This window comes from Eretmochelys imbricata, chromosome 4 (assembly GCF_965152235.1).
Source record: "Eretmochelys imbricata isolate rEreImb1 chromosome 4, rEreImb1.hap1, whole genome shotgun sequence".
Classification (NCBI taxonomy): domain Eukaryota; kingdom Metazoa; phylum Chordata; order Testudines; family Cheloniidae; genus Eretmochelys; species Eretmochelys imbricata.
In genome coordinates, this window is record NC_135575.1 from 28073494 (window position 1) to 28097769 (window position 24276).

Here is a 24276-nt window from a genome sequence, read left to right on the forward strand (position 1 = left end):
GTGATCCAACAAATAATCTGCCCATGTAACTAATTAATTGGGATGTATTGAAAAGTACGCTGGTTGTGCTGCTTTTTGTTTCATTTCCTACAAATCAAATTCAGCGCATGTATTAGAGCCAACCATTTATTGCTCTTTAGAAGTGAGCTGTAGCTCACTTCGTTTCTCAGGTGCCACAAGTTATGTTTGTTTGATCCTTTTTTTCTTTTAGTGATACAAATGAGGTGGACATACCACCAAACACCCGGGTAGGAACAAAGCGCTATATGCCTCCTGAGGTGCTGGATGAAAGCCTGAATAGGAATCACTTCCAGTCGTATATCATGGCTGATATGTACAGTTTTGGACTCATCCTTTGGGAGGTAGCAAGGAGAGGTGTGTCGGGAGGTAAATGACAAACATGTTGTTCATTTGGTTGCGGTTGCAATAAACTAACCTTGGGGGAGAGCCCCTCCCATTGCTGTTTTAGACTTTTCCACATTTCCTAGGATGGTGACTCATAATATAGATAATAGTACAGAATAGCTTGCATGGATCGTGTCTATAAGAGGGTGTAGTTGATACAGTGCAGACATCCTTTTATCCTGCAGTGATGATGCATCTGGAAAATGTTTCTTTCAGGAATAGTTGAAGAATACCAGCTTCCATACTATGATCTTGTGCCCACTGACCCCTCCTATGAGGACATGCGGGAAGTTGTGTGCATCAAGAAGCTCCGTCCTTCATTCCCCAATAGATGGAGCAGTGATGAGGTAAGAAGTCCTTTAAAATAAAGCAAGCATTTTTTTATTATTATGTTACCAAACTGCACTGTTTTGCAATACTATGATGTTAAGGGTAATACAGAAAAGCCAAACCGCCTATTAAAACTTCGCCAAAGAATAGGGAAAAGGCTTGATAAGTAATACCGAGGTCAGATAGATATATCTATTTGTTGCATCGCCTATCCTTTTTTATGTTTTCTGTCCTTTCCACAGTGCCTAAGACAAATGGGAAAACTCATGACAGAGTGTTGGGCTCACAACCCTGCTTCTCGCCTCACAGCCCTGCGAGTAAAGAAAACACTTGCCAAAATGTCAGAGTCACAGGACATTAAACTCTGATTCAAGATCTCTTGTCTGGTGAAAGCCCTTAAAAACTGACTTTCCCTTGATGATCATCAGAAGCAAAGCCTTCACTATCTGCTCCCTGTTTGCAGGGGGAGGGGAAATACCATTTCAGTAACTGGTTCAAGATTATGTATGTTGCTTGCTTTCTGTGAAAGCCCATTATTTTTTGATTGTTTAAAAGAAGATTACTGTTTTAAATTTTATGAAAATGAAACTTATGGTTAGAACTAAAGACCTATATATTGTTACATTAAGAAACTGTGCCTGAAGATTGAAGTAAAGTGACTTTTTTCATTTATAAAAATATTTGCACTCCAACAAAAACAAAAATATTGAGGTGTGGCTGTGACATTAATGGCCTTAAACAGAAGCCAGTGGTTCTTGGATTAGTCTGAATTTTCACTGAAAAATAAAGACTTATTGAACCAGTTTGGTTTGTCTTAACAGCCTTTCATTTATCAGAGAAACCACTGGTGAGTGAAACTGCTAAAAGTTGGTAGGTCATAAACATATACATCCAGAACTGAAACATTTATTTATGAAAACTTTTGACACCCACCTCCCGTGTAGTCAGTGATTGATATTACATGGGAAGAGGGTGTACATAAAGATGGAAAATTTCTTTTGAAGATTAGGAAACCTGTAAATACTACTGGGAACAAATGGTTATGTTGTATTTGTTCAAACTGTGTATTGTTGTTTTAACATTCCCCAAATAAAATGCAAAATTTCAAGACACCTAAAGTGTGGGAGGACACACTGAAGAACCCAATTCTTACATTCGTGGTTGGTTCTTTCTACCAAGTCATTTTGTGCTAGAAGGCGTCTGTTACAAAGACGCCAGGGCTCATCCGTGCTCTGCTTCCTGAGACTTTACGGGGCTCGGTCTGTCACTAACTAACTTCCCTGGGAGTATCCGCCCAGAGGAGACCCCCGCCCCGCTCTGCCAGCCCAGCCCGGCCCGGCCCGCTGACACCGCCCGGCTCCCCCCGTTGGGGGAGGGGCGAGAGAGGTTCCGTCTCTTACCGTTATCGGGGGCCTGCAGCGCAGGGAGCGGCCCGGGGGCTTCTCCGAGGCGCGCACACGCGCCGCTCTAGCCTCTTCCCTGCTCCCGATGCTGGAGCAGCCGCCGCTTCCTGCTTTGTAGCCCCGCCTTGCGCCTCCCGATTGGTAGCGTCCCCAGCCAATGAGGACGCTGTTCCCAAATGCGCATGCCCAGCCCGCGCAGGCGTGGGGCGGGGCGGGGCGGGGCGGGGCGAGTCGGCGGGCTGCCGGAGGCGACGCTGGCTGATTAGCGTGCGGCGGAGCGGGGGTGGCGGGTGGCTGCAGCAGCAGCAGGGCAGCTCGCTTTCCCCAGCTGAGAGCAGATTGCCCGCCCCACTCGCGAGACTTCATTACTCCTTGAGGCAGCGACACCGAGTCACTGCACCAAAAGCTGACTCTGAAATAACCAGAGAGGAAGCAGCAGCAGATGGGGCAGAGGATTCAGGCCAGCAATAACCAACCCTCTGTCACCGTTTTTTTACACGCCCCCCCCCCCCCGCCCGACAGCTGCCTTCCGCTTGATGTGACACCACAATGTGCAGAACAGAACAGTTAGGGTATTGGATTACACGCCCAGAGCTGGGCTCATTAAGTTTCTCCTGGGACGGGAACCTGCCCTGGGCCCCCTCACGCCTCTTGGAGCCTGGAGCCGCTTGCTGGGAAGACCTAGGTTCACACACCCACTGCAGTGCCCAGCCTGTGCCTGCCACTGAACACCTTCCCAAATCAACAGGACATACCGGTTTGTAAGATATAACTCAGGACCCGCACTTGGCTTAACCGCAGGCGCCGAGATTAGTGAAAAGGAGAATGCATTTATTATCAAAGAACAGTTGTTTGGAAACAAGTCATGACCTAAACAACCACTTTCTAGACACTTAATTAAACTCGCAGGTTAACCTCCTGGCTGAAGACGTTTCTCTCACCCAAAATCCTCTGCAGCTTTTTCAACCGAGGCTAACTGCGACCCACGCTGTCCGTTCGCTTCCCAGGTGCAGGGTGAAGGCGGTGTCTCTTTACTCTGAGGCAGGATAATCCCCCAGGGCTTGTTTTCGCCTGCATGCTCCTTTTCTGTTGACTTCGCATCTCTTTGTATGTAAACAGGCATGCATTCTGCTATTTTACAATGCTACAGTTGCATCCCAACAGAGAGATACACTTTGCAGAGTTTAAACACAGATTTTCAGGATATATACCTAACTCCTTATATAGTATCTGTGCACCATTTCACAACAATATTAATGAGTAGCATGTCCACCGCTTTCACCTCAAATTCTTTGGAAGAACCAGAATGTTCATAGCAGACTCAGGAGATTTTTGTAACCCGCCTCCGCACCCCCTTGCCAGTTACCATTACAATACTCTTGTGTCACAGGCAACAAAGTGGCAGCAATGAGTCAACCCGGCGATTGGTGACTAGTCACCGACCCCTTTATTAACCCATCAGACAAATAAGCCCCTAGTCTCAGGAGGTGGATTGCGGCGGCCGCCCTGGGATGGCTCTGCATTGTAAGCAGAAAGCAGGACGGTCTGAGCGCCGAGGTAAGCTACGTTCTCATATTCTGCAACATGCCACGATAGTACTGCCTGGTTTGTGACATAAGCAGATCGGTCACTTGTCAAAAAATCCAAATATGTTTGTATTTTGCCCCAGGACAAGTTACAGAAGTTCTTTCTGGGGCCAGTACCTAGAATGCTAGTATCCAAAACAAGGAGAATGAAAGGTTTACAACAAGCTGAAGAACTGGGACAAACCGATGGGCTGGATTTTAGTGACACGTGAAGAGTTTTATAACTTGTAAAATCATCTTACAAATGCTGCTAGCGTGAAATACAACGGCACGTGAGACGGCTTTCCGGAAACTGGTGTCTGAGACATTTTGGGGTGCGATCCGGATTGGTGAGCAGCCGTGTCACGACCTCCTCTGCAACGTGGGGTGCCTTGCTGCTGTGGCTCCCGAGCTGGGCCGCTCACAAACAGCCACATGGCTTACAGGTCACACCCTGAGCGTCTGCGTATTGCCACAGCCCCGATCCGGCAATTCTGACCCCGGCGGCCCATTAGCGACTACCAGCCACGCTCTGGCTTCCGGCAGCATCGATTACTATGTGCGCGGTGACCCTGACGCACTCCCGGTCCTGGATTTCCCCGCAGAAATGTCTGTTCCGCACTGTCCAGATATATTCGGTCCATTGCCTCTGCAAGGGCATCGAGCTACAATACCTTAAATAGAGTTCCCCGCCCGATTCACAATACTGGATGAATTGTGATGAAAGAACAAAGCAAGTTCATTGAACTACAAAGAAAGAGATTTTCAGAAAGTACAAGTATAGTCAGAAATGGTGACAAGACAAACATAAAACACTTCCTAGTACTCAACTTAAACTAGACATGGTTCAAGATGAAATTCTTACCACAGGTTTTCAGTAGCTTTGCCAACCAAGTTCCAGGACAGGATCTGCTCCCGAGGTCCCACAGCTGTTTTCTTTTGTTCTCTTAGGTGAAAGAGAGAGATGGACAAGAAGAGAGAACCTGAGATGTTTTAGCCTCTTTTTTATAACTCAGTCACCCTTGGAAAACCATTTTCCTGAGCGTGACCCCTGGTTAAAAGCTCTTTCCAGCTGAGAGCAAGGAGACAGAGTCCGGTGCGGGAGAGGTTTCATACCATCATTTACTAATGTAACCCTTCTGCCAGGCCGAGTTGATAGCAGCAAGGGCTGGGTTCAGTACACAGGGGTTCCCTCTCATCAAAGCAGATGCAAAACAGGCTCAAGCCCCCACCCAGTGACCTGGGAAAATCTTAAACACACCCCTGGGCGCCTCAAAGAGGCAATATTTTCCCTCTCGCAAGCACAGAGTCTCGGTGTAGCAGACAGTCTTTAATAACATGAGGTAAACGACATCAGCATTAAATTGGGAAAACACCACAACTAGGGTTCATCAACCATGAGCAAACACCCACCCCAGCAAATTGGGCCATGTCCTTTCCCTCAGATTCTTGAGTCCCACCACCCAAACGTCTCTTGAGTCCAGCAATCCAGAAATCACCCAAAGTCCAAAAAAAGTCCAACAACCCAAAAGTCCAGCCCCAGAGTTTAAAAGTTCGTCTGCAGAGTTTTACTCCCCAGTCTGGGTGAAAAGGTGCATGGCGGGGGTGGGGGTGGGGGTAGGGGGCACCTTACATGACCTGAAGCTGACTGCCCCACAGGGCTTCACTCCGATCCACTCCACAAGTCACTCTGCTCTGCCAGCTAGTCGACGAACAGATCCACTCCGCTCTAGATCTTCAGGCTCCCCACTACTTAACACAGTGCTCAGTGATTTCAGCTCTTAATAATGTTAGCTTTTTAGTGATTTCAGCTTGTAGTAGTAGGAGCCTTAGTGCTGGTGCACCATAAGCCCAAAGCGAATTCAGCTCAGGACCTATAGCTAAACTCCTAATAGACCCAAAATTAGCTCTGACATTCCACCGTGGAGAGAGACAAAGATGCAATTGATATTTCGGGCACTCATAAAAGGGCCAACACCACCAGATATTAACATCTGTCTCCAGTCTCTCAACTCACAGAGTTTTGGAACCCGTGTCTCTTGCCTTGCGAGTGCTACTTAGTTGATGGCGAGTTCTTCCATCATAACAAAAGGCCAAGTACAGTTCCACTGTCCTTGATTCCCATAATCAGGGTAATAACAATTTATTCTTCCTGCCCCAATAGCAGAGACACTGGGGATCCACAGCAGCCAAAGTGACCATTTGGGCAGCTATGGCCTCATTCTAGGCGGGGTGGGTGTGTCTATGCAAATGAGATCGGCCCCTGAACTTCCACAACTTGCCACACCTCACCACCAGATGTCAGGGTGGAGCTCATCCTGATTCTGTTTACACTAAGATCACATCTGCAATTTCCTGGCCTGCTTCCTTGCCAGAGAATGGCAGCTTGGTAGGTGATGACTCCTGGCTGGGATGTCAACTTGTCTTTTGGGTTTGTACGTTCATTACTTGACATATAATGCTGCTACATACATTTTACTGTGCATTAATGACCAGCAAGTTTTACTTCTCACATGGTACCTCAAGCAAGCGTATTTTGTACAAAGATTTTTTACAATCGTGTGTCGGGTGTGAATACAGGGGTGCCTTCTGTCGTGGAATCTTATTGAACTTTTCAGCCTTTACTCGGCCATTATTGACTTTCCGCAATAAACCTGACTGATATTGGTTATTTGGGCTCTTCTATATATTTCATAACAAACCAAAGCAGAGCCAAGCACTCGACGCTATAATTTATCTACACTGCCCACCAGCCACATGGGCAGTTAATTACAGGTGGGCTCCTTCTTTAAAAAGTTCATCGTGGATAGACCAGACCCTGGCGCCTCTTCAAGAAGCCAGCCACTCTGGGACATCGGCCTTAAATGGTTGGTACATTCGCTGCTGAAGTAAACCCGGTCTTTGCTCTGCCTCACCCCCTTGCCTTTAAATAGGGGCCGCCCTCTCCTCTGGCATGTGACACCGCTTTGCCTGGAAGGAGATATGTCTTGGTCTCGGCGTGTCTCTTCGTGCAGAATTATTTCTGTGAATTAAAAAAACGCCCCCAAAACTATGGAAATGCCGACAGGGTTCCAAACACATTGTGACAATTCAGCAAAGCGCCCGGGTCCCTAAACGGCTCGTGGAGAGACCCGGCTATACGGCGGTGGGTGGGGCTCCGATTAGAGCCCCGTGAAAGTAGAATGACCCAATGGGGAGAGATGGGGTGCGGGATATCCAGTCTGAAGTGGCGTCACGCAGAAGGAATCAAAAGCAGAATCCAGCCCAGAGGCAAACAGCTGCTGGGCTTTCTGAGGGAGCGACGTCTCACTGCACCCTTGAACCCTTTCTGCTCTAATGACTCCAGCAGTAATGCCATCCAGGCGGGCTGTGCTCGTCTGGTGATGTAACTCCTACTCCCCGGGAACATAGGGTGCTGATCTGAGAGCAGCAATGAGAGAGACAGCGTTAAAAGGGAGAGGGTGGGGGAGGACAGCAGCAGCCAGGGGGCAGTGCAGTTGGGCCGCTTGGGATCATTGTTGTGTGGGCTACGGCTACTGTAGCGCCGACCAAAATCAGGGCCCGGTTACGGCATGGGCATGATTAGCAGTATTATGGTAGCACACAGAGGCCCAAAATTAAGAAGGAGACCCCATGACGTGCCCATTATCAGCATCACATTGCAGTAGCACCTGGAGATGGGGGACATTATGACGTGCATGTTATCAGCAGCACTACTATAGCGCCTATGGACTCCCCTTTTTTAGAGGGCCTGGGGGAAGCCCCTGTACGGTAGCTCCAGAGGGCGGGGGCAGTTATGACGTACGAACGATTGGCAGAATTACGGTAGCCCCTTTGTTGTTACTCGGGACTGTGCTGAGCTATTTCCATCTGGCACAATCCGAGTTATTCACTGGGGACAAACACAGTCCTGTTTCCCAAGGGACTCAAACCGCCCAGGCCCTTTCGTTGCTCCGAAACCCAAGCCCGCTTCTCCAGCCCACCCCAAGCCCAAAGGAGCTGTTTCTCCACTAAGTTTCTGCCCGGAACACAGCCAATCCCCCAGTCTCTGTGTCTACCACCCAGGACCTTCCTTAGGCATACAGAGGCGGATTTACCATAAAGCACAGGGTGCCCTGGCACAGGGCCCCGCAATGACAGGGGGCCCCAGGGCCAGGCACCTGCGGGGGCAGAAGCTTGCTCCAGCTGGCTCCTGGGGCTTCTGCTGCAGGCTGCGCTTGCACCCACCAGCAGCCAAGCTCCCGTCCCCCCCCACATCTCTTCCCCTGAGCACACCATGTTCCCGCCCCTCCCAACGCTTCCCCTGCCACCAAACAGCTGTTTGCCGGGGCTCCAGGAGGGAAGGGGAGGAACAGGGCCGCAGTGCGCTCGGGGGAGGGGGTGGGGCAGGGAAGGGGCCTTGGGGAAGGGTGTGAAATCGGGGCTGGGCGGAGCAGAGGCTGGGCCCCACACTCCCCCTATACATACCGCCCCCTGCCCTGACTTCTGCACCCCCACACACACACCCTCTGCCCTCCCTGACTGCTGCACCCCATCACACATACCCAGCCCCCCCACACGCCATACCCTGACTTCTGCAACCCCCCCCCCCCCAAAAACGGTATCTAGTACTTATGAGAGAAAAAGCCTTCCAGCCTGCCAGACCTATTAGCACAACACTGAAACTGTTAAAGAGCCATTCAAGTGGTAATGAAGTCATTTAACAGGCATTTGCCAACCCTCAGGTATATACTGTCAGTTTCTGAAATTACTGACAAAAACTGTAGTGCATTACTGTAATATTTACTCAGAACATGTTAGTCCACAGGACCTTACTCTAACATTTGCTTTCAAACTATTTCATTAGTGTGTTGCTGAAGATTATAAAATCACATCTCTAAAAAAATCCTTGCATAGATTTTCAAGATGCACAATCTGGTGGAATCTCCTTCCTTAGAAGTTTTTAAGGTCAGGCTTGACAGAGCCCTGGCAGGGATGATTTAGTTGTGGCTTGGTCCTGCTTTGAGCACGGGGTTGGACTCGATGACCTCCTGAGGTCCCTTCCAACCCTGATATTCTAGGATTCATCTTTAGCCTGAAATGCTTGAATCTTCAGACATATTTTTTTTAAATAAATCCTTCAAAAGACCACCCGTATCTAAAATACACATGTGAGCCCGGGCTGCCGTCAGGCATAGGGGCACCAGTTTAATAATTCTGCATAGGGCCCATAAATCCTACGGACACCCCTGCTACAACCGGTCCCAGAGACACCCCTCAGCTTCTGATCGGCTGTGCCATGCGGCCCAGTGTCTCGGGTGGTGGCTCCCCATTGCTCACAGCTATCTCTACGCAAAGGGGCATTTAATTGCTCCTTCAGCTTCGCTGGAAAGAAAAGCTCTTCACACACTCAGGTCTGTGATTGTCTTTTGATCAAAGAGCCATTATCACCTTCCAGCATAACAACAGTTAATACAGACATATTCTGGGGTGGGTATGAATCCTCATACCTCTGGGGTGGGGTGCAGGAGCTGTTTATACAGGGACCCCCCCCTTTGCCCGGTGCTGAGATTCAGCCACCTGGGGGGGGGGGGTGCAAGGGCTGATTACATGGGGATCCCCATGGGCACTCTGGTTTATAATTTAACCCTTTGGGGACTGCACAGGAGGCAAAGCAAAAAGAGTTTAACCACAGTAACTTTTACCCTCAATGCACACAAGAGTCACAGATATTCAAATAAAAAAAGCAAAGTCCATATGGCTCCCCCACCTCCTCCCCGTCTCCGCTCACCCCTCCTCGTGAGTCCACAGGGGAGTCCTCCTCCCAGCATTGTCAGGTGATGCTCAGCTGACATACCAGGCCATGTATTTCCAGGAGCTATTGAGACATTTCAATGCTGTGGACCAGGCCTCATCTGGAATCCTAGGTCCAATTCGTGGCCCCAAATAGGAATCCTAACTAAAACAGAGCAGGACAACTACAATGCTCAGAGAAACAGCCCGCGACTCTTCCTAGAAGAGACTGGAAGAGTTTGGCTTGTTGACCTAAAACCAGGAATGTGGTTGCTCCCTGTAAGTACACCAGGGAAGGGAAAGAGCGAGCGAAGCTACAGGACAATGTTGTCCCAAAAGCCAATGGGGATAAACTCACCATGGATCAGCTGAGGCTGGAAATGAGAAGACTGTTCCCACCCACCAGCAGAGCTGGGGGGGGGCGGGTTTGGAAAACCCCAAACTAGCTGCATGCTGGAGCAGTTTCTGAAGTCTCTGTCACAGCCCCCCGCATAAGAGAGAGCCCGGCCTAGATTCGGCCCTTAAATAAACTTCCTGACCCTGCTTTACCCACTGATCAGCTGTAGGAGGTGAAACTCCCTGTCCACCGAGAGATCAGCCTGGCTCCTCCTCCTACCAAGGTGTCCACAGTTGATGATGACTGTGGTGTCAGCCCTTACAATGAGCTGCCCTGGGTCTCTGCTGACAGCTCAAGGGTCTCGTAGATCCCAAAGCCGGAAGGGATCCCTGTGATCATCTCATCTGTCCCTCTGTCTGACCCAGGGCTCTGAATTAATCCCTGCTTGAACCAGAGCAGATCTCTTAGGAAAACATCCCAGCTTGATTTAAACCTGGCCAGAGCTGGATAATGCGCCGCAGCACATGGCGGGGAAGTGTAAAGCAGGATGCGCACGTTCTATCCCCAGCATTGGGAGAGTATTGGGGTCTAGTGGGGGGGCTAGATACCAGGACTCCCAGGGCCTGAACAGGGGCCGGGGGGAGGCAGGGAGGGAAGAGGTGTTTTAGCACAGCCCAGGCTGTTCTCTCCCCTTAATGTCCTGGGCTCTGCCAGTCAAAAGGACCCATGTCCCAGCCACCTACTCAGCAAGCAGCCAGATCGCTGTTCTCCTGTACCCTCCCTGCCTAGGCACTGACCCACAAGGCCCTCTCCTGCTTGCCTGAGGCTCTCCCTCCTCTAGCACTCTCCTGCCCTGATCCTGTTCTTGCTCAGGGGGCACCTTTCCCGGGCCGCCTTCAAGGTCTGTGCCTTCAATGTGCACAGCTTTGGAGAGGCCAAGTGGCCAATGCACGGGTGATGAGTACACTGGTTGAGGCGTGGGCTGGGGGAGGGCAGCTTGCTGGGGGGTGGCTCTGAGACCAGCCTGGCTCCACAGGAGGGTTTTAGGGACCAGCCTGGCTCTGGAGGGATGGGGGGGTGCGTCTGTCATGGGCTCTGCCCGGGGAACAGGCGCTGATGAAGCGAGCACGCTGCCTGGCTGCCCACGCCCCCCTGCTCAGAGTGCGTCTCTGCAGATCCTGGTGCTCTGTGACGTTGCCATGGTGCAGCAGGTCTGAGACACCACGGGAGACGCTGTCCTGGCCCTAGCGAAGGAACTGACCGGGTACCGGGTCCAGCCAGGTTGCCTGGGTTCTTTCCCTGGTTCTCAAAGGGGGAATGGGTCTAGTGGGCTGGAGAGCAGGGGAGCTGGGCGCTATCCCTGGCTCGGGTGCGGAAAGGCAGGGGGTGAATGAGGTGACGTTCACAGCTCTTTCCCAGGGCAGGTACAACCCAGTTGAGGACCCAGAGACATGGGTACGGGACCTACAAGGAGAGGATCATCTTTGTGTATCGGTAAATTCTCCCCAAAGCACCCCTCGGTGTCAGGGTGCCGTGTTCCATTCCCCCCCCCACCCCTTGAGCCAGCCAGTCCCCCTGCTTGGGGTCTGGATTGGAGCTGGCGTCCCCTACAGAGGAAAGGCCCCGTGTCCCATTTCCTTCCCCACACACACACACACTCCCGAACCAAGCAATCTGCTTCCCTGCCCTGGGACCAGATCGGAGCTGGCACCCATGCAGACGTCATGCTCTGGACTGGCTGTCACCCTGCTCTCCTGGAAGGTCAGACATGGTATCGGTCACCAACTGGTGCCAGTTCGGGCATGAGGAGGCTGGAGAAGCTGGGGACTTTGCCAGGGGGCTCTTTGCTGCCAGATTCCAGGCATCCAGCACAAGTGGGTCCCCCGGTGACCTCCCTGCTGCCCTCCTCAGTGCCCCCGGTGCCTCTGTGGGACACAGAGAGCCCCAGACAGAGAGGAGTGGGTGGGGAGCAATAGAGGGGTGCAGTGGTCTCAGTCCCCCCACCCTGCAGTTTATAGGTTAACTCCTCTGGGCACGTATTGCAGGGAGTTGGGGGGGGGGTCTCTACCCCCAAAGCAGATGACAGGAGCAGATCTCCAGCCCAGCAGCTCTCCCACAAAACCAGGCTGTTCCCCCGGGGTACACAGACGGGGATGGAAGACTAGGAGTTTGGGTTCAAGGAGGCAGGAGAGGCTTGTCAGTTTAATCTAAATTGACCTTGTAATCGTGATATCCACTCAGTCCACACCTAATCTTCTGTCTTTCTCTCTCGGTCTCTCTTTTGCTCTCTCTCTAACAACTCTAAGAACAAAACAAGACCAAAGGATTAGCAGAAGGGAAGAAAAAGCCCTGGAGAAAGGATGGAGACACACTGCATGAATGCCCCCCCGCTTCCCTGTAATGAGGGCTCGGGTCCTAAACACTTGTTTCAGTGGGCTTAAGCCCCCTAGAAGTGACATATAGAAGGACCTCCCTGTAAATGGTGATCAATGTCCTTGGCCTCCAAACAAGCGATTTGGGTATCCATTACGTATCTGTAGCTCAAGGACCACGCTTAAATATGGGCTCCGGTCTCTTTATGTTTCACACCTTTGGGATCTAGTCTTTTAAATGCACTGTGTGACTGATCTCTCCGTGCAACAAGAGTTCAGTTCCCCACCCCCCATACTGAGTTGGAGTGGCCTCCCAGTGAGCTGGAGGGGGAGGGACCACTCTCTGATCCCTGGTGGGCGGAGCCAGGCTGGGCTCACCCTTAAGGGGCGGGACAGGAAGTATAAAAGGCAGAGCCTCTAATGTAGTTCAGCCTGAGCTATGGAAGGGAGTAGATGCTTTCAGGTGGCTTGTGAGCTTACAGTGTGCCTGGCCTGAGGATGAGACTGACCCAGAAAAAGAGCTGCTGGGGTTGCTGCTTGCTGTATACCTTGAGGAGATGCAGGTACCTTAAGGGGAGAGAGTAAGAAGTAGCCCAGGGACAGCTGACTGTAGTTCAGTGGCTGCCTGAATGCTGGTCAGTGTGTTTTGGTTGGCCCAGTGGTGGAACACTGTCATGGTTAGAGCCCTGGGCTGGGTCCTCCTATGCCCTGTTGCCAACCCTACCCTGGGGTGGTAGCTTCCCCACCTTAGGCTCACAGGCCTATTTCTCTGTATGGCCTGGGCCTCTAAACTGCTTGCCTGCCTGGGCTTGGTCTCCTTGAGACTACTGAAGTGAACTGAATTGTCCCACCTAAGATCTAATCCCTGATAGGGGTAGTGCCTCAGGGGTGTAGTGAGATGGATTGGCCTTCCACTGAGCTGGATGGGGAGGGATCTGCCAACCCACTAAACCCCCAGTCTAGCTTTTCTTGGGCCTCAGGCAACTGTGGGGCAAAAAGACCCTTGGCTACTGAGAGAATGTAGGTCTCTCCCTTTTCCCCACTCTGAGTTCTGGCTTCTTGTCATGTCTTTCTCTAATGACCACCTTTTAGGAAGGGTTTGGATCACCTTTCCCATGTGTATTTAGTCATGGGTCACTTTGATGTGCCAGGCAAAATGACTGCCCTGTAAACCCATTGTAAGGGTTTTAACCCTCTCATTCTTAAAATAGTGGGCATTCTTGTGCCTTGAGGCCATTGCTGCCTGACTGCTGATCAAGAAATGCATGGCTACAGGGGCACAACTATTCATTAATAAGCTGATTTATTTTTTTAAGCCATAGTTTCAGGTAAATGCATAACACTGGCTTGTCAAAAATCAATAAAATCATTGGATTATAACTGGGATGGACCAGAGTGGGGACTGGATGCAGGAGGGAAAGTTGGAGGAGTCTGATAAGGGGATAGCCTGTGACAGTGTTTGGTTCAGCACTACAATTCAAACTCAGATGTAGCAATGCAAGGCACGTTATCCAGGGAGGAAGAGTGAGTGTATGATCTTAAAATCTGGCCTCCCCAGTGCACTAAACAATAGGTGAGCGGTTTAAGTGTCTCCAAGTATAAGGAGTAATGCTAGAAAGGGTGATAAACAAAAGTGGAAAAGAGAACACTTCTAAAACTAACTTCACCTAAGCAGGCTTGTTAACTGCATTCACTTCCCAGATGCTTGAACCTCCTTGGTTGAAGGACCCAATGGTCTGATTTCGAGAGACCAGGCCTCTTGAATCCTCTAAGTCATGGAGAACTCCAATGTCTTCACCCCTGTTGTTGGGGTGTACTTGCCACATGGGCCCTCAGAGGCCAGGCAGGCCCAATTAATCAGCAAATAGGTAGGCTAAGAGGAGGTTGCTGATTGGAAGCAAGCTCTGACTTGTGGGGGAACAGGCGGGACTTATGTAAAGCTCAGAGACTGGCAACAGAAAGATGGCTGTAGGATGAAGAAGAGTGTAAAGAATATTTGAGTATCCATAATTCCTCATAGTGCAAAATAGATGTTTCAAAATATTAATCACCAGTGTATCACAGGCTTTCATACAAGACCTCACTTGATGCACTTTTATAGTACATAAGGCTGTACATGAATTGTGGCCAAAAATTGCGGCCAAGCCATGGAAAATGGTGGAGAAATATTACTGTAAATAAGGTCCATTATTAAAGTCCATTACTTTTTTCTGCAATTTAGAGTAGCCACCCAGGGCTCCCACTGTCAAAATGGCACTAGAAGCCTAATATTGTTGCATCTGCAAGTTAAATAGGGCCTTAATAGTATAGTAAGAATGTGTATACAATTAGCTGATTCAATTGCTTATTATTTAAGGGTCAGATCTACTGTCCTTACAGTTAAGAGGATGTCTCCCCACACTCTAGGTAGGTAGCTGTTTACCTTTTTATGTAAATGTACCTTCATTGTCTCTGCCTGATGACCAAGCTGGTCAGACAAGCAAATACACCTTACTTTGTTTAAGGCAGGCTGTATTTATGTATTGCTTGTCAAATTTTAAGAGCATAATTTGAACACAGTTATAACTCTTTGTGTGCACCCCATATAAAAATATTAATGATCAGTGAGTTTAGTTTTCCAATGATCCTTACATGCCACTTTGTCCTGATAGATACCCAAAGTGTATTTGCTGTAGTGAGCATATCAGGCCTGCTGAACTTGATACTCAACAGTAAACCACCACTGGGCCTCTGTCAAAGGGAGGGTGTATTGTAACTTACCAGTCATAGGCTCTGGTTCCTGCCATGACTTGGGGGTCCTCCCTAGGTTCATTGGGGTGAGGGTGGGGTGGTCTTCCTCAGCTGGCTCCGCTGGGTACCAAAAAACACATGCTACTTGCCTTCCAAGGCATCCTCCTCAGCATCCCATCCACCTCCTGGTCTGACAGGGTGGAGGAGGGGGTCATGACTCATTTCTGGCTGTGCATTGAAAGCGGTTGACAGCACCCATCATGCTCCTTGAAGGGGCACATACAGTGAGCCCACCTGGAGCAACTGTTGAAGTGTTTTGCCCTCTTGTATGAGAGCCTCCAGTGCTTGATTCCTTCTGGTCCTGGGCTGAAATCTGCTCCTCCAGCTCAATGAAATTTCTTGGTATGGGTGACTCTTCCTGCCATTCCAGGAGAAGCCATAGAGGATGGTGTACTCTGACCAGACATTGATCGACACCTGGATGTGGTGGTGGGCCAGGTGGCTGCTCTCAAAACAGGATCTGGAAAAAGGAGTAAATGGTGAGGTGGCAAAATTTGCTGATACAAATCTAATCAAGATAGTCAGGTCTTTGAAGTCTACCTGGGACTTAAAAGAGGATCTCTCAAAACTCGGTGACCAGCCAACAAAATGGCAGACAAACCTTCAATGTTGATAAATCCAAAGTAATGCACATTGGAAAACATAATCCCAACTATACTACGAAATGATGGGGTCTGAATTAGATGTTCCTGCTCAAGGAAGATCTTGGAGTCATTGTGGATGTTTTTCTGGAAACATCCACGCAATGCGCAGCAGCAGTCAAAAAAGCAAACAGAATGCTGGCCATCACTAGAAGGGATAGAGAATACAACAGAAAATATCTTATTGCCTCTATATAAATCCATGGCATGCCCACACCTTGAATACCGTATGCACATGTGGTTCCCAATCAAAAAAGATCTATTGGAAAAGGGCAACTGTCAAGGCTGATTCCCCACTCTAGCACTTCCAGTGCAGAAGGTGGGGGCCTGCAAGGATTCTAAAAATTAATACTGGCCACTCCAGCCTTGTAGTAAACTTCCAAGGTTACTGCTTCTCTCTCTGACCTTGGATGGATAGATGCTGCCACCACCAAGTGCAAAAACCCCTTTGGGAATTCCTCCCTGTGGGGTACCCTCAAGCCCTTTCTCACACACCCCTTTAGGAAAGAGCTGAGAAGAAAACAAAGGAAATCAGCTGTTGCCACCAGCTAATTAAACATCATAGGCACAAACCTCTTAGGGACACAAATCCAAACCTGTTCTTCAAGGTAAATTTTATTAAATGAAAAAATACATCTGGAACTCAGGCTTTTGCTAGATTTTAAAAACCCCACTGTTAAAAATTAAACATCAAGAATAACCTTCCTGAGGTCCAGCTTAATGGTTACAAGCAAAACAAAAGCATTTGGGGTTAGCGCAGAGGCGTTCACAAGCCAATAAGAAATAAACACCGATAAACCTAATTGGGTCTTTCTAGACACTTCCTGATCTACTTATTTGAAACCCCAGATACATAAGTAGGTAGTTCTAGGTATGATATGATTTTTTTCCATACCTGGCTTAAAGCTTCTTACAGCATTGCTGTTGTGTCTCCTCTCTCCAGAGAACAACAAAGGAAAGTGTGTGTGTGTGTGTGGTTCTCTCCCCACCCTGCAATTTTAACAAGTTCCAGCCCTCCCATTGGCTCTTTTGGTCAGGTGACACTCCCTTCCTTTTGTCTGTGGACTTTTTAACCCTTTACAGGTAAAGCAAGTAGAGAACAGCTACTAACAGGGATTTTTATAGTTGACTGGCTGGGTGCCCATAAAAGGGGGCTTCCCCCTTCATTTATCACTGCAACAAAAATTATTAGGGGTGTGGAATGGCTCCTGTATGAGGAGAGAGATAAGATGGACTCTGGAAAATAGAGTAAGGGGGCTATGATAGAGGTTTATAAAATCATGACTGGTGTGGAGAAAGTGAATAAGGAAGTGTTATGTACTCCTTCTCATAACACAAGAACAAGGGGTCACCAAATGAAATTAATAGGCAGCCAGTTTTTTCTTAAAAAAAGGAAGGCATTTTTCACACAATGCAGAGTCAGTCCGTGGAACTCTTTGCCAGAAGATGTTGTGAAGGCCAAGACTATAACAGGGTTCAAAAAAACTAGATAAATTCATGGAGGATAGGTTCATTAATAGCTATTAGCCAGGATGGGCAGGGATACAGCTTCTGGCAAAAAGAGGCTCGGGACTGTGAGTGACAGGGAAGGGATCACTTGATGATCATCTGTTCTGTTCATTCCCTCTGGGGCACCTGGCATTGGCCACTGTCAGAAGACAGGGTACTGGGCTAGATGGACCTTTGGTCTGACCCAGTATGGCCATTCTTATGATCCGCTCTCACTTGTGAAGAGTGGCAGAAAGCAATTCTGATATGGTCAGTGCAACATGCTGCTACTGGTGAGAATGGGGGTGCAGGGCACTTTACAGATTGGGTAATGGTCAAGTAGAAAAGGGTTCAGCATGTAGTGAGAATGTGGGTGGAGGACTACTACCAGGTCTCTCGTTTATGTCCCTTACTCCCATCCATGCTGGAAACTGGCACAGGTATGGAAGGAGAGTGTTTACCCACACCCCTCAGGCATACTAGCCTACTCACACTCTTCTTGCCTTCAGACACATGCTTCTGGGCTTTCGGTGTGGACAATAGAGGGCTATGGACACCTCTACAGCTCTCAGGGTAGAGGTACCCTTAGAAATCCACACTCTGTCACATTACCTGGGGTCTGGCTACTAACCAACTCTTAAACAACAAGAGACAAAATGTTGGGATGATCTATGTCCTGCTGTCTGGGGTGGGTCACGACAGTGCCAACTTCTGAGTAGACTGTGTCAAAAAGCAGGGCAGATGCCCCAAACTGGTTGTATGATCTACAATTGGATTTCATCAGCCTACTAACAAATGAACTCCAGAAGTATGATACCAGTCAGTCCCATTTGGTTTTCCAGCCTGTCTTGCCACTCAGGCAAGCTGAACTTAGAGATAGTTGGTTGCCATACACCAAAGATCATGAAAGATTCAGGTTGCTTTCAGTCCCAAGGGACCACTTACCCTCGGTCAGATCTCACACCACAGACAACACTTGTAGCCAGCCTATAGTCAACAAAGGATTTAACTAGGAAAAAGAAACAAGTTATTTACAGGTTAAAGCAGGCATTAATTATATATAACAAATGAGTTTCCAGTTAATGTCAATCTGGATTCGGTGCTTACAGATGACTACAAGGATCTCTGCTTTTTAGCTTCAGCCCTGTGAGTCTGAACAGCGAAGAGCTGCCATGAACACTTTTTATCCATCTTTATTTCCTTCTTCCAGAATTCAAGCTGATGGGATGAGCCCTTTTGCACCTAGCCCATGCAGGAGCAGTTAACAAGTCTTTGTATGGTGGTGATCCATGGCCCATTTAGTTTTGGTAGGCCCTACTGCCCACTGGAATGACTTTCCTAGGGATTTAGCACTAGGTAAAGACTTCTTGTTTGTTAATTATATAGTTCAGAACAAATATTTTAAAGCTATATAGCCAACACTGAAGTATCACTTTATAGCATGGTCTATAGACATTAGAAGTAGGATTCATACATTAGTCCTTAGGAAAGGCTTGCAAGTCCACTACCCATCTTAATTATACCAACACACAGGTGAGCTGAACTGGTTTCAAGCAATGAGTTTTAGTGCTTGGATGAGGCCTAAAAGCTGCCATTTGATCTACCAGTGTCACAATGTAATCCAGAAATTCATGGCAAATCTTCATGGCAAAAGTTCTGTATTTTCCTCTTCTTGAGAGCATATCAGACTTCAGTGAGGAACCCAGAATCCTAATATTGATCCTTCTACAAGGAGGAGTAATGTTAGGCACTGCAGGATATTTTTGGTCACCTAAACTATACCAAACTATATATAAATTAGGGGTGTAGTTTTTGTTGTACTAATATAGCTATACTAGTATGAAGTGCCTTATGCTGGTATATCTTATGTTGTTTCCAGAACAGTATATTCCAGGATACCTGTTACTGCAGCCATTCTGCTAGCAGCTAACTATGCCACTGAAGTAGCAAAACCTTGTAGTGCAGACAAGCCCTGAGCAATGAAAATTGATGCTTGTTGATCCGAGAAAGAAGTGACCTTCTCAATGTGAATAAAAATCTACAAAGACTAAACTTGACATTCGCACTTGTGAAGAATGAGGGAAACATTTTGGGCCTGACCCTTCAAATTTATTTGCATTGTAATTGTGCAGAATTTGGTGTGCAGTAAGTGGGCATGGGCATAGGACATTTGTGGATGTAAACTGACTTAATGCAAAACTTGCCAATTTTCCATGCAAATACTTGATTTGTGTGTGCAGTTTTAATAAAAAAATTTTAAAACATGGGCACTTAATCCACTTGGCAGGTAGCAATGCAAATGTACAGTACTGCATGAGCCACCTGAAATCTCCTATGGTTGCCTAAGCAAATATTCTGAATGTGTCTAGAAAGGAAATTCTCAATTAGGTTATGAAACAGTTTCATGCCTATAAACTGTAAAGCACTTAGCTGACAAGTTGCCAGAATAGAATGTTATGTGTACTCACGGTTGAGACTGGATTTCTAGAAAACTAATCTGGAGGCATCCTAGAAGTGACTTAAGTCCTCTTGAGCACTGAATATAAGGCTGACCAAACAGCTGGGGTCTAAGCACACAGCTAATAAACCGATAGGAACACTGATCTCCTGTAACAAAAGTACAAAACAATAAATGGGCTCCAATAATTGTTTGTTTGAAGCTGACACTTTAATAGAAGCCTGTGTACATTCCAGGGTTCATGTGTCCTTTCATTTCCATACAGATTGTAGCCACAGGGCTATGTTGGACAGATGACCGTGTTCTGAAAGGTGATTTCCCAAATATAGATTACCCAGTCCTTCCTGGCCATGAAGGAGCTGGGATTGTCAAGAGTCTTGGCGAAGGAGTTCCTTTTGTGGAAATAAGGATTCCATTTTGAAAATGGAAGCCAGAAAGCTGTCTGTAACCTACACAAGAGGTCGAGGGCTTGTTCATGCACCACTGAAGTTAATGGGAGTATTACCATTGACTCCAATGGGAGCGGGAGCAGGCTGCTACTGTGTGAATATTCAATGAAGTCAAAATGTAGCTTTCTAATATACAGATTAATGATTAGTGCTAGATCAGCATGCAGTGAAGGGGAAGCAAATCTCCTTCTTTAGGCCTTTTCTGGTTCTCTAACCCAGATTCTAAAACGTATTACTCAATGGTTGCCTGCTCAGTACAAAGCCATCTCAACATTTTCACTCAGCAGGGGGACTACTGGCTTTCTTTCGTCTAATGAGCACTGGGAGGCCACCAAGCAAAACTTATTAAATTCCCTGTCACTGGAATAGAAATAACTTGGGTAACAGGGCCTATATTAAGTTGAGACTTGCAATTCATCCTTTTGCTTACAACTGAATAGCTTTAAGGAAGAAAATTCACCTCTTGGATGGAGTATTGTAACTGTATGAACCTAATTCTTGATACTCATCTAAAATTAGATGAGAATTCTTAAAGCTTAGCTGCTGTTAAATTTTGTGAATAAACTCTCTGTACACTTCAAGTACTAAAAATGATGCTTCCCAATCTCCAGCTGACAGGTAAAGCAGACTTTTTTTTTTTTTTCAGAAGACCACATAATACAATGCTTGATTGAAAAGCCAGACTTGTTGCCTGGCAGTTAATCATGAGTCTGTTTGGTTCAGGAGCATTTAAGACCAAATCTGTTGGCCTTTTCCTAAGTCTCCTCTCTCTCTCTCTCTGTCTCCCTCAGTGTGGTGAATGCAGCTCCTGTTTTGAATCCTGACGTCAACTGTTGCCTGAAGACTGTGAGTCTTTAACTTTGTTACCTATATCTCACCCGCTGACAATATTAGCCGTGCCTTAAAGAACTGTCAAGTCTGGATGTCGCCCAGCCGCTTCTCCGAGTCACAAGAACTGCACACTCCCCTCCCAAGGGAAGCAGATCCACTGATTCCTGTGGATAATCAGCACCTTTGTAGAATACAGTTGTGCCCAATTCTGTCTCAGCAAGAATTGCTGCTGCATCTCCTCCTCTGAATGAAGTCTGTCTGCTTGGTTGTGGGTTTTCTACTGGATATGGGCTGCCATCAATACTTGTATGTATGTACTTCTGTGTGTACACAGGCCCTTTTCAAGGACAAATGGCATAATTGCTTTCTTAGCATATTAACGAATTGTATGTAGCAGAAATCATTTCCATGTGCCATCTTTAGTTTAGGAGGAATTAGCCTCTCTGGCTGTAAGTCAGATGGTGCTTCCCAGATCATTGGGATGGACATCAACAAAGATAAATTTGCCAAGGCTAAAAACCTAGGAGCCACTGAATGAATAAACCCTCTAGACTTGAAGAAACCTATTCAGGAGGTGCTGTTTGCCTTGACAGGACATGATGTGGACTACTCTCCCAAAGTCCATTGGCAGTGCATACTTATTAGTGGCCCAATGTTAGAGCAAACCTAACTAATATTGTTCCCATGTGGTGGCTGGCCTTGCTGTTCATGTGTTCTTCAGAGGTCGTCTTATCTTCAGACCAACACACAGACTAATTCAAGTAACCGCTCCCTGAAATAAAACCTGGCCAAGCCTGTCCTTGTACAGAGAGGAGTAGACTTTTTGCTATATAAAGGAGATGGATAAAATTTTTAGACTACAAATTCTTCCAGAAATAAGTCTGGAGTCTCTTACTTTGTAGTACTGAGAGGAAGTCTGTTTTCATAACAACCTTCTCACTTCCTCTGTCTTGTATAACAAGACCTCTGCCTTGACATCCTGCCACATGGGTTCTGGAAGCTGTGATGTAAATAAGACCCATGGAAGGCTAGGCTGTGCCACAGGCAGAGAACAGGAGGCCCTGGCAGTAGCAGGGAAACTAGTAAATGTGATACAGAGATAATCCTGACAAGTGACCCACACCCACATGCTGCTGAAGAAGACTTCATATTCCCAAGGTCACTAACAATCTAACTTGTCCTGTTCTGACTACTAAACTTTTCCTGTATCTGCCAGTGGGAGGCTGTTCCAGAACTTCTCCTCTGATGGCTAGAAACTTCCCTCTAATTTCCAGGCTAAATTTGTTCATGGCCAGTTTATAGCCCCATGTTCTCTTCTCCTTTACCAGAGAGGGTCAAAAACTATTACAGCTATTTACCCTCTAACCGATTTATAGAGAACAATCTTACCCCTCTCAGCTTCTCTTGAGACTATAAAGCCAAGCTCTTCTAGTCAAATGAGACTAAACAAGCAAAGTCCCTCCATTTCCCTGATCATCCTAGTAGCTCTTGTCTGTACCTGTTCCAGTTTAAATTAAGATGTTGAACATAGGTGACCAGATTTGTACACAATATTCCAAATGAGGTCTGAACACTGTCTTGTACAACAGCACTAACTTCTCCTCCTGTACTGGAAATACCTCTCCTAATTACCGCTGAGGGTCACATTTGCCTCTTTCAAAGCCACATTGCACTGGTGGCTCACATTTTATGATCAACCCACACACCCAGGTCGCTTTCCTCCTCCTCCCTTCCAACTGAAGAGCCCCAACTTGTAAAAGAAATTCTTAAGAAAACCTAAGTGCATGACCTTGAACTGTGTACTATTTAATTTCATCCCATTTCTGTTACTCCAGCCTACAAGGTTGCCCAGATCTCTGTATAATTGGATCCTCCTCTTCTGTATTGCTGGGGTCCCCCACATTTATCAGCAAACTTCATTAGCATACTTCTACTTTTTGTACCAAGGTAACAAAAGTATTGGCTAAGATCCTTGATCTCCACTAGTAACCTCCTTCCAGTCCTATAATTCCCTTTTTCAGCACAACCAGTTACCTTCAGCCAATTTCTGATCCACCTACAATACATGTCTTGATCTCCATCTTCCCTAATTTAACTAATGTCAAATGTTTTACCAAAGTACAGTAGAGCAAATACAATTGCACTTAAACTCTTTTTTTTTTCAAAAGAAATTAGGATAGTTTGGTGTGATCTATCTCTGGTAAACTAGTGTTGCATTACATCCCCTTTACATTTTACCTCTAAATTTTTTTTCACCATTTGCTCCAAAACCTTGCAGACTACTGAGGTCAGACTAACAGGTATCTAATTACCTAGATTACTCCTTCCTCCTCCCCCCCCCCCCCCCGTTAATGTAGGTACATTAGTTAGACTTCAGTTGTCATGGTACTGCTCCCACAAACTTATTAAAAATCCTTGTTACTGGATTAGCGGTATCGGATCCCTATTTTTGGGATGCAAATTCTCTACAAGGCCCCAACTTAAAAGCTTAGTATGCTCTTTTCCACCTCTATTTTTAGACTCTTTCCCAGCAGACATATTATTGAATACTGTTTTCATTTAGCGTTGGGGGGCCATTATCTTTAATCTCATTCCTATCCACACTGTAGCAACCCAACCTCTAGCATCCTTTTGTTTTTCTTTATAGAATTTCATTTTACTTTTATACTCTTCTAACCTTTTTTCCTTTTTTGGCTGATCAACTCCTCTTTTCCATTCCAGATGGACTCTCTGCTTACTACTAACCTTCCTGAGAGGTTTCAGAGTAACAGCCGTGTTGGTCTGTATTCGCAAAAAGAAAAGGAGTCCTTGTGTCTCTAACGTGCCACAAAGACTCCTTTTCTTCTTCCTGAGAGGGTGACTCATCCAGCTTTTTTCCTACAAATTCCTTCCCCCACCTACCCTTTGTCTAGATTTGGAGAAATTAAAAGCCTCCTCCACAGTTAAGTCCTTCAATTATCTGGTCGTGCTGACTTCTTTGTGCATCAAGGACTGGTCAATGGCAGAGAACAGAGAGGTATTTTTCCACCCCACAGGTTATAGGTTTTTATTTGTCTTTTTACAGAGACAGAAGAAGAGGTGTCAACAGAGGTTACCTACATGTCCTCTGGAATGGTGGCTGAAGCATTTAGGGACATGAATCTTTAGCACATGGCACATAAATATCTTGTGGTGATGATTACAACAGTGCCATGCAAACACCTGGTCTCTCTTGTTTACAACGTCACAAGAAAGAAGCAGGTAGCATTATTGCCTACAAAATTTAACCAAACTTGTTTGTCTGGTGGGGGGACTGAATGGACTTGTAGCCTCAACCTTTACATTGATTTGTTTTTGAATGCAGTGTTTGTACATCTACATTTGTAAGTGCAACTTCCATGATAAAGAAACTGCACTACTTGTATTAGATGAATTGAAATACTATGTTTACCTTGA

General features: G+C 47.0%; 1 protein-coding gene and 1 pseudogene across 1 annotated transcript in view; both read left to right on the forward strand.

Annotated features, from left to right (window-relative positions):
* Nucleotides 1-1103, forward strand: part of BMPR1B (bone morphogenetic protein receptor type 1B) — a 40474-nt gene extending 39371 nt beyond the window's left edge. Inside the window, exons 9-11 of the mRNA XM_077814757.1 lie at nucleotides 212-387; nucleotides 622-752; nucleotides 978-1103. Of these exons, the coding sequence (XP_077670883.1) occupies nucleotides 212-387; nucleotides 622-752; nucleotides 978-1103 (433 nt within the window). The remainder of the gene's footprint in view (nucleotides 1-211; nucleotides 388-621; nucleotides 753-977) is intronic.
* A 10026-nt stretch (nucleotides 1104-11129) lies between these two features.
* LOC144263779 (alcohol dehydrogenase 1-like) lies at nucleotides 11130-21500 on the forward strand (annotated as a pseudogene).
* Nucleotides 21501-24276: the final 2776 nt, after the last annotated feature.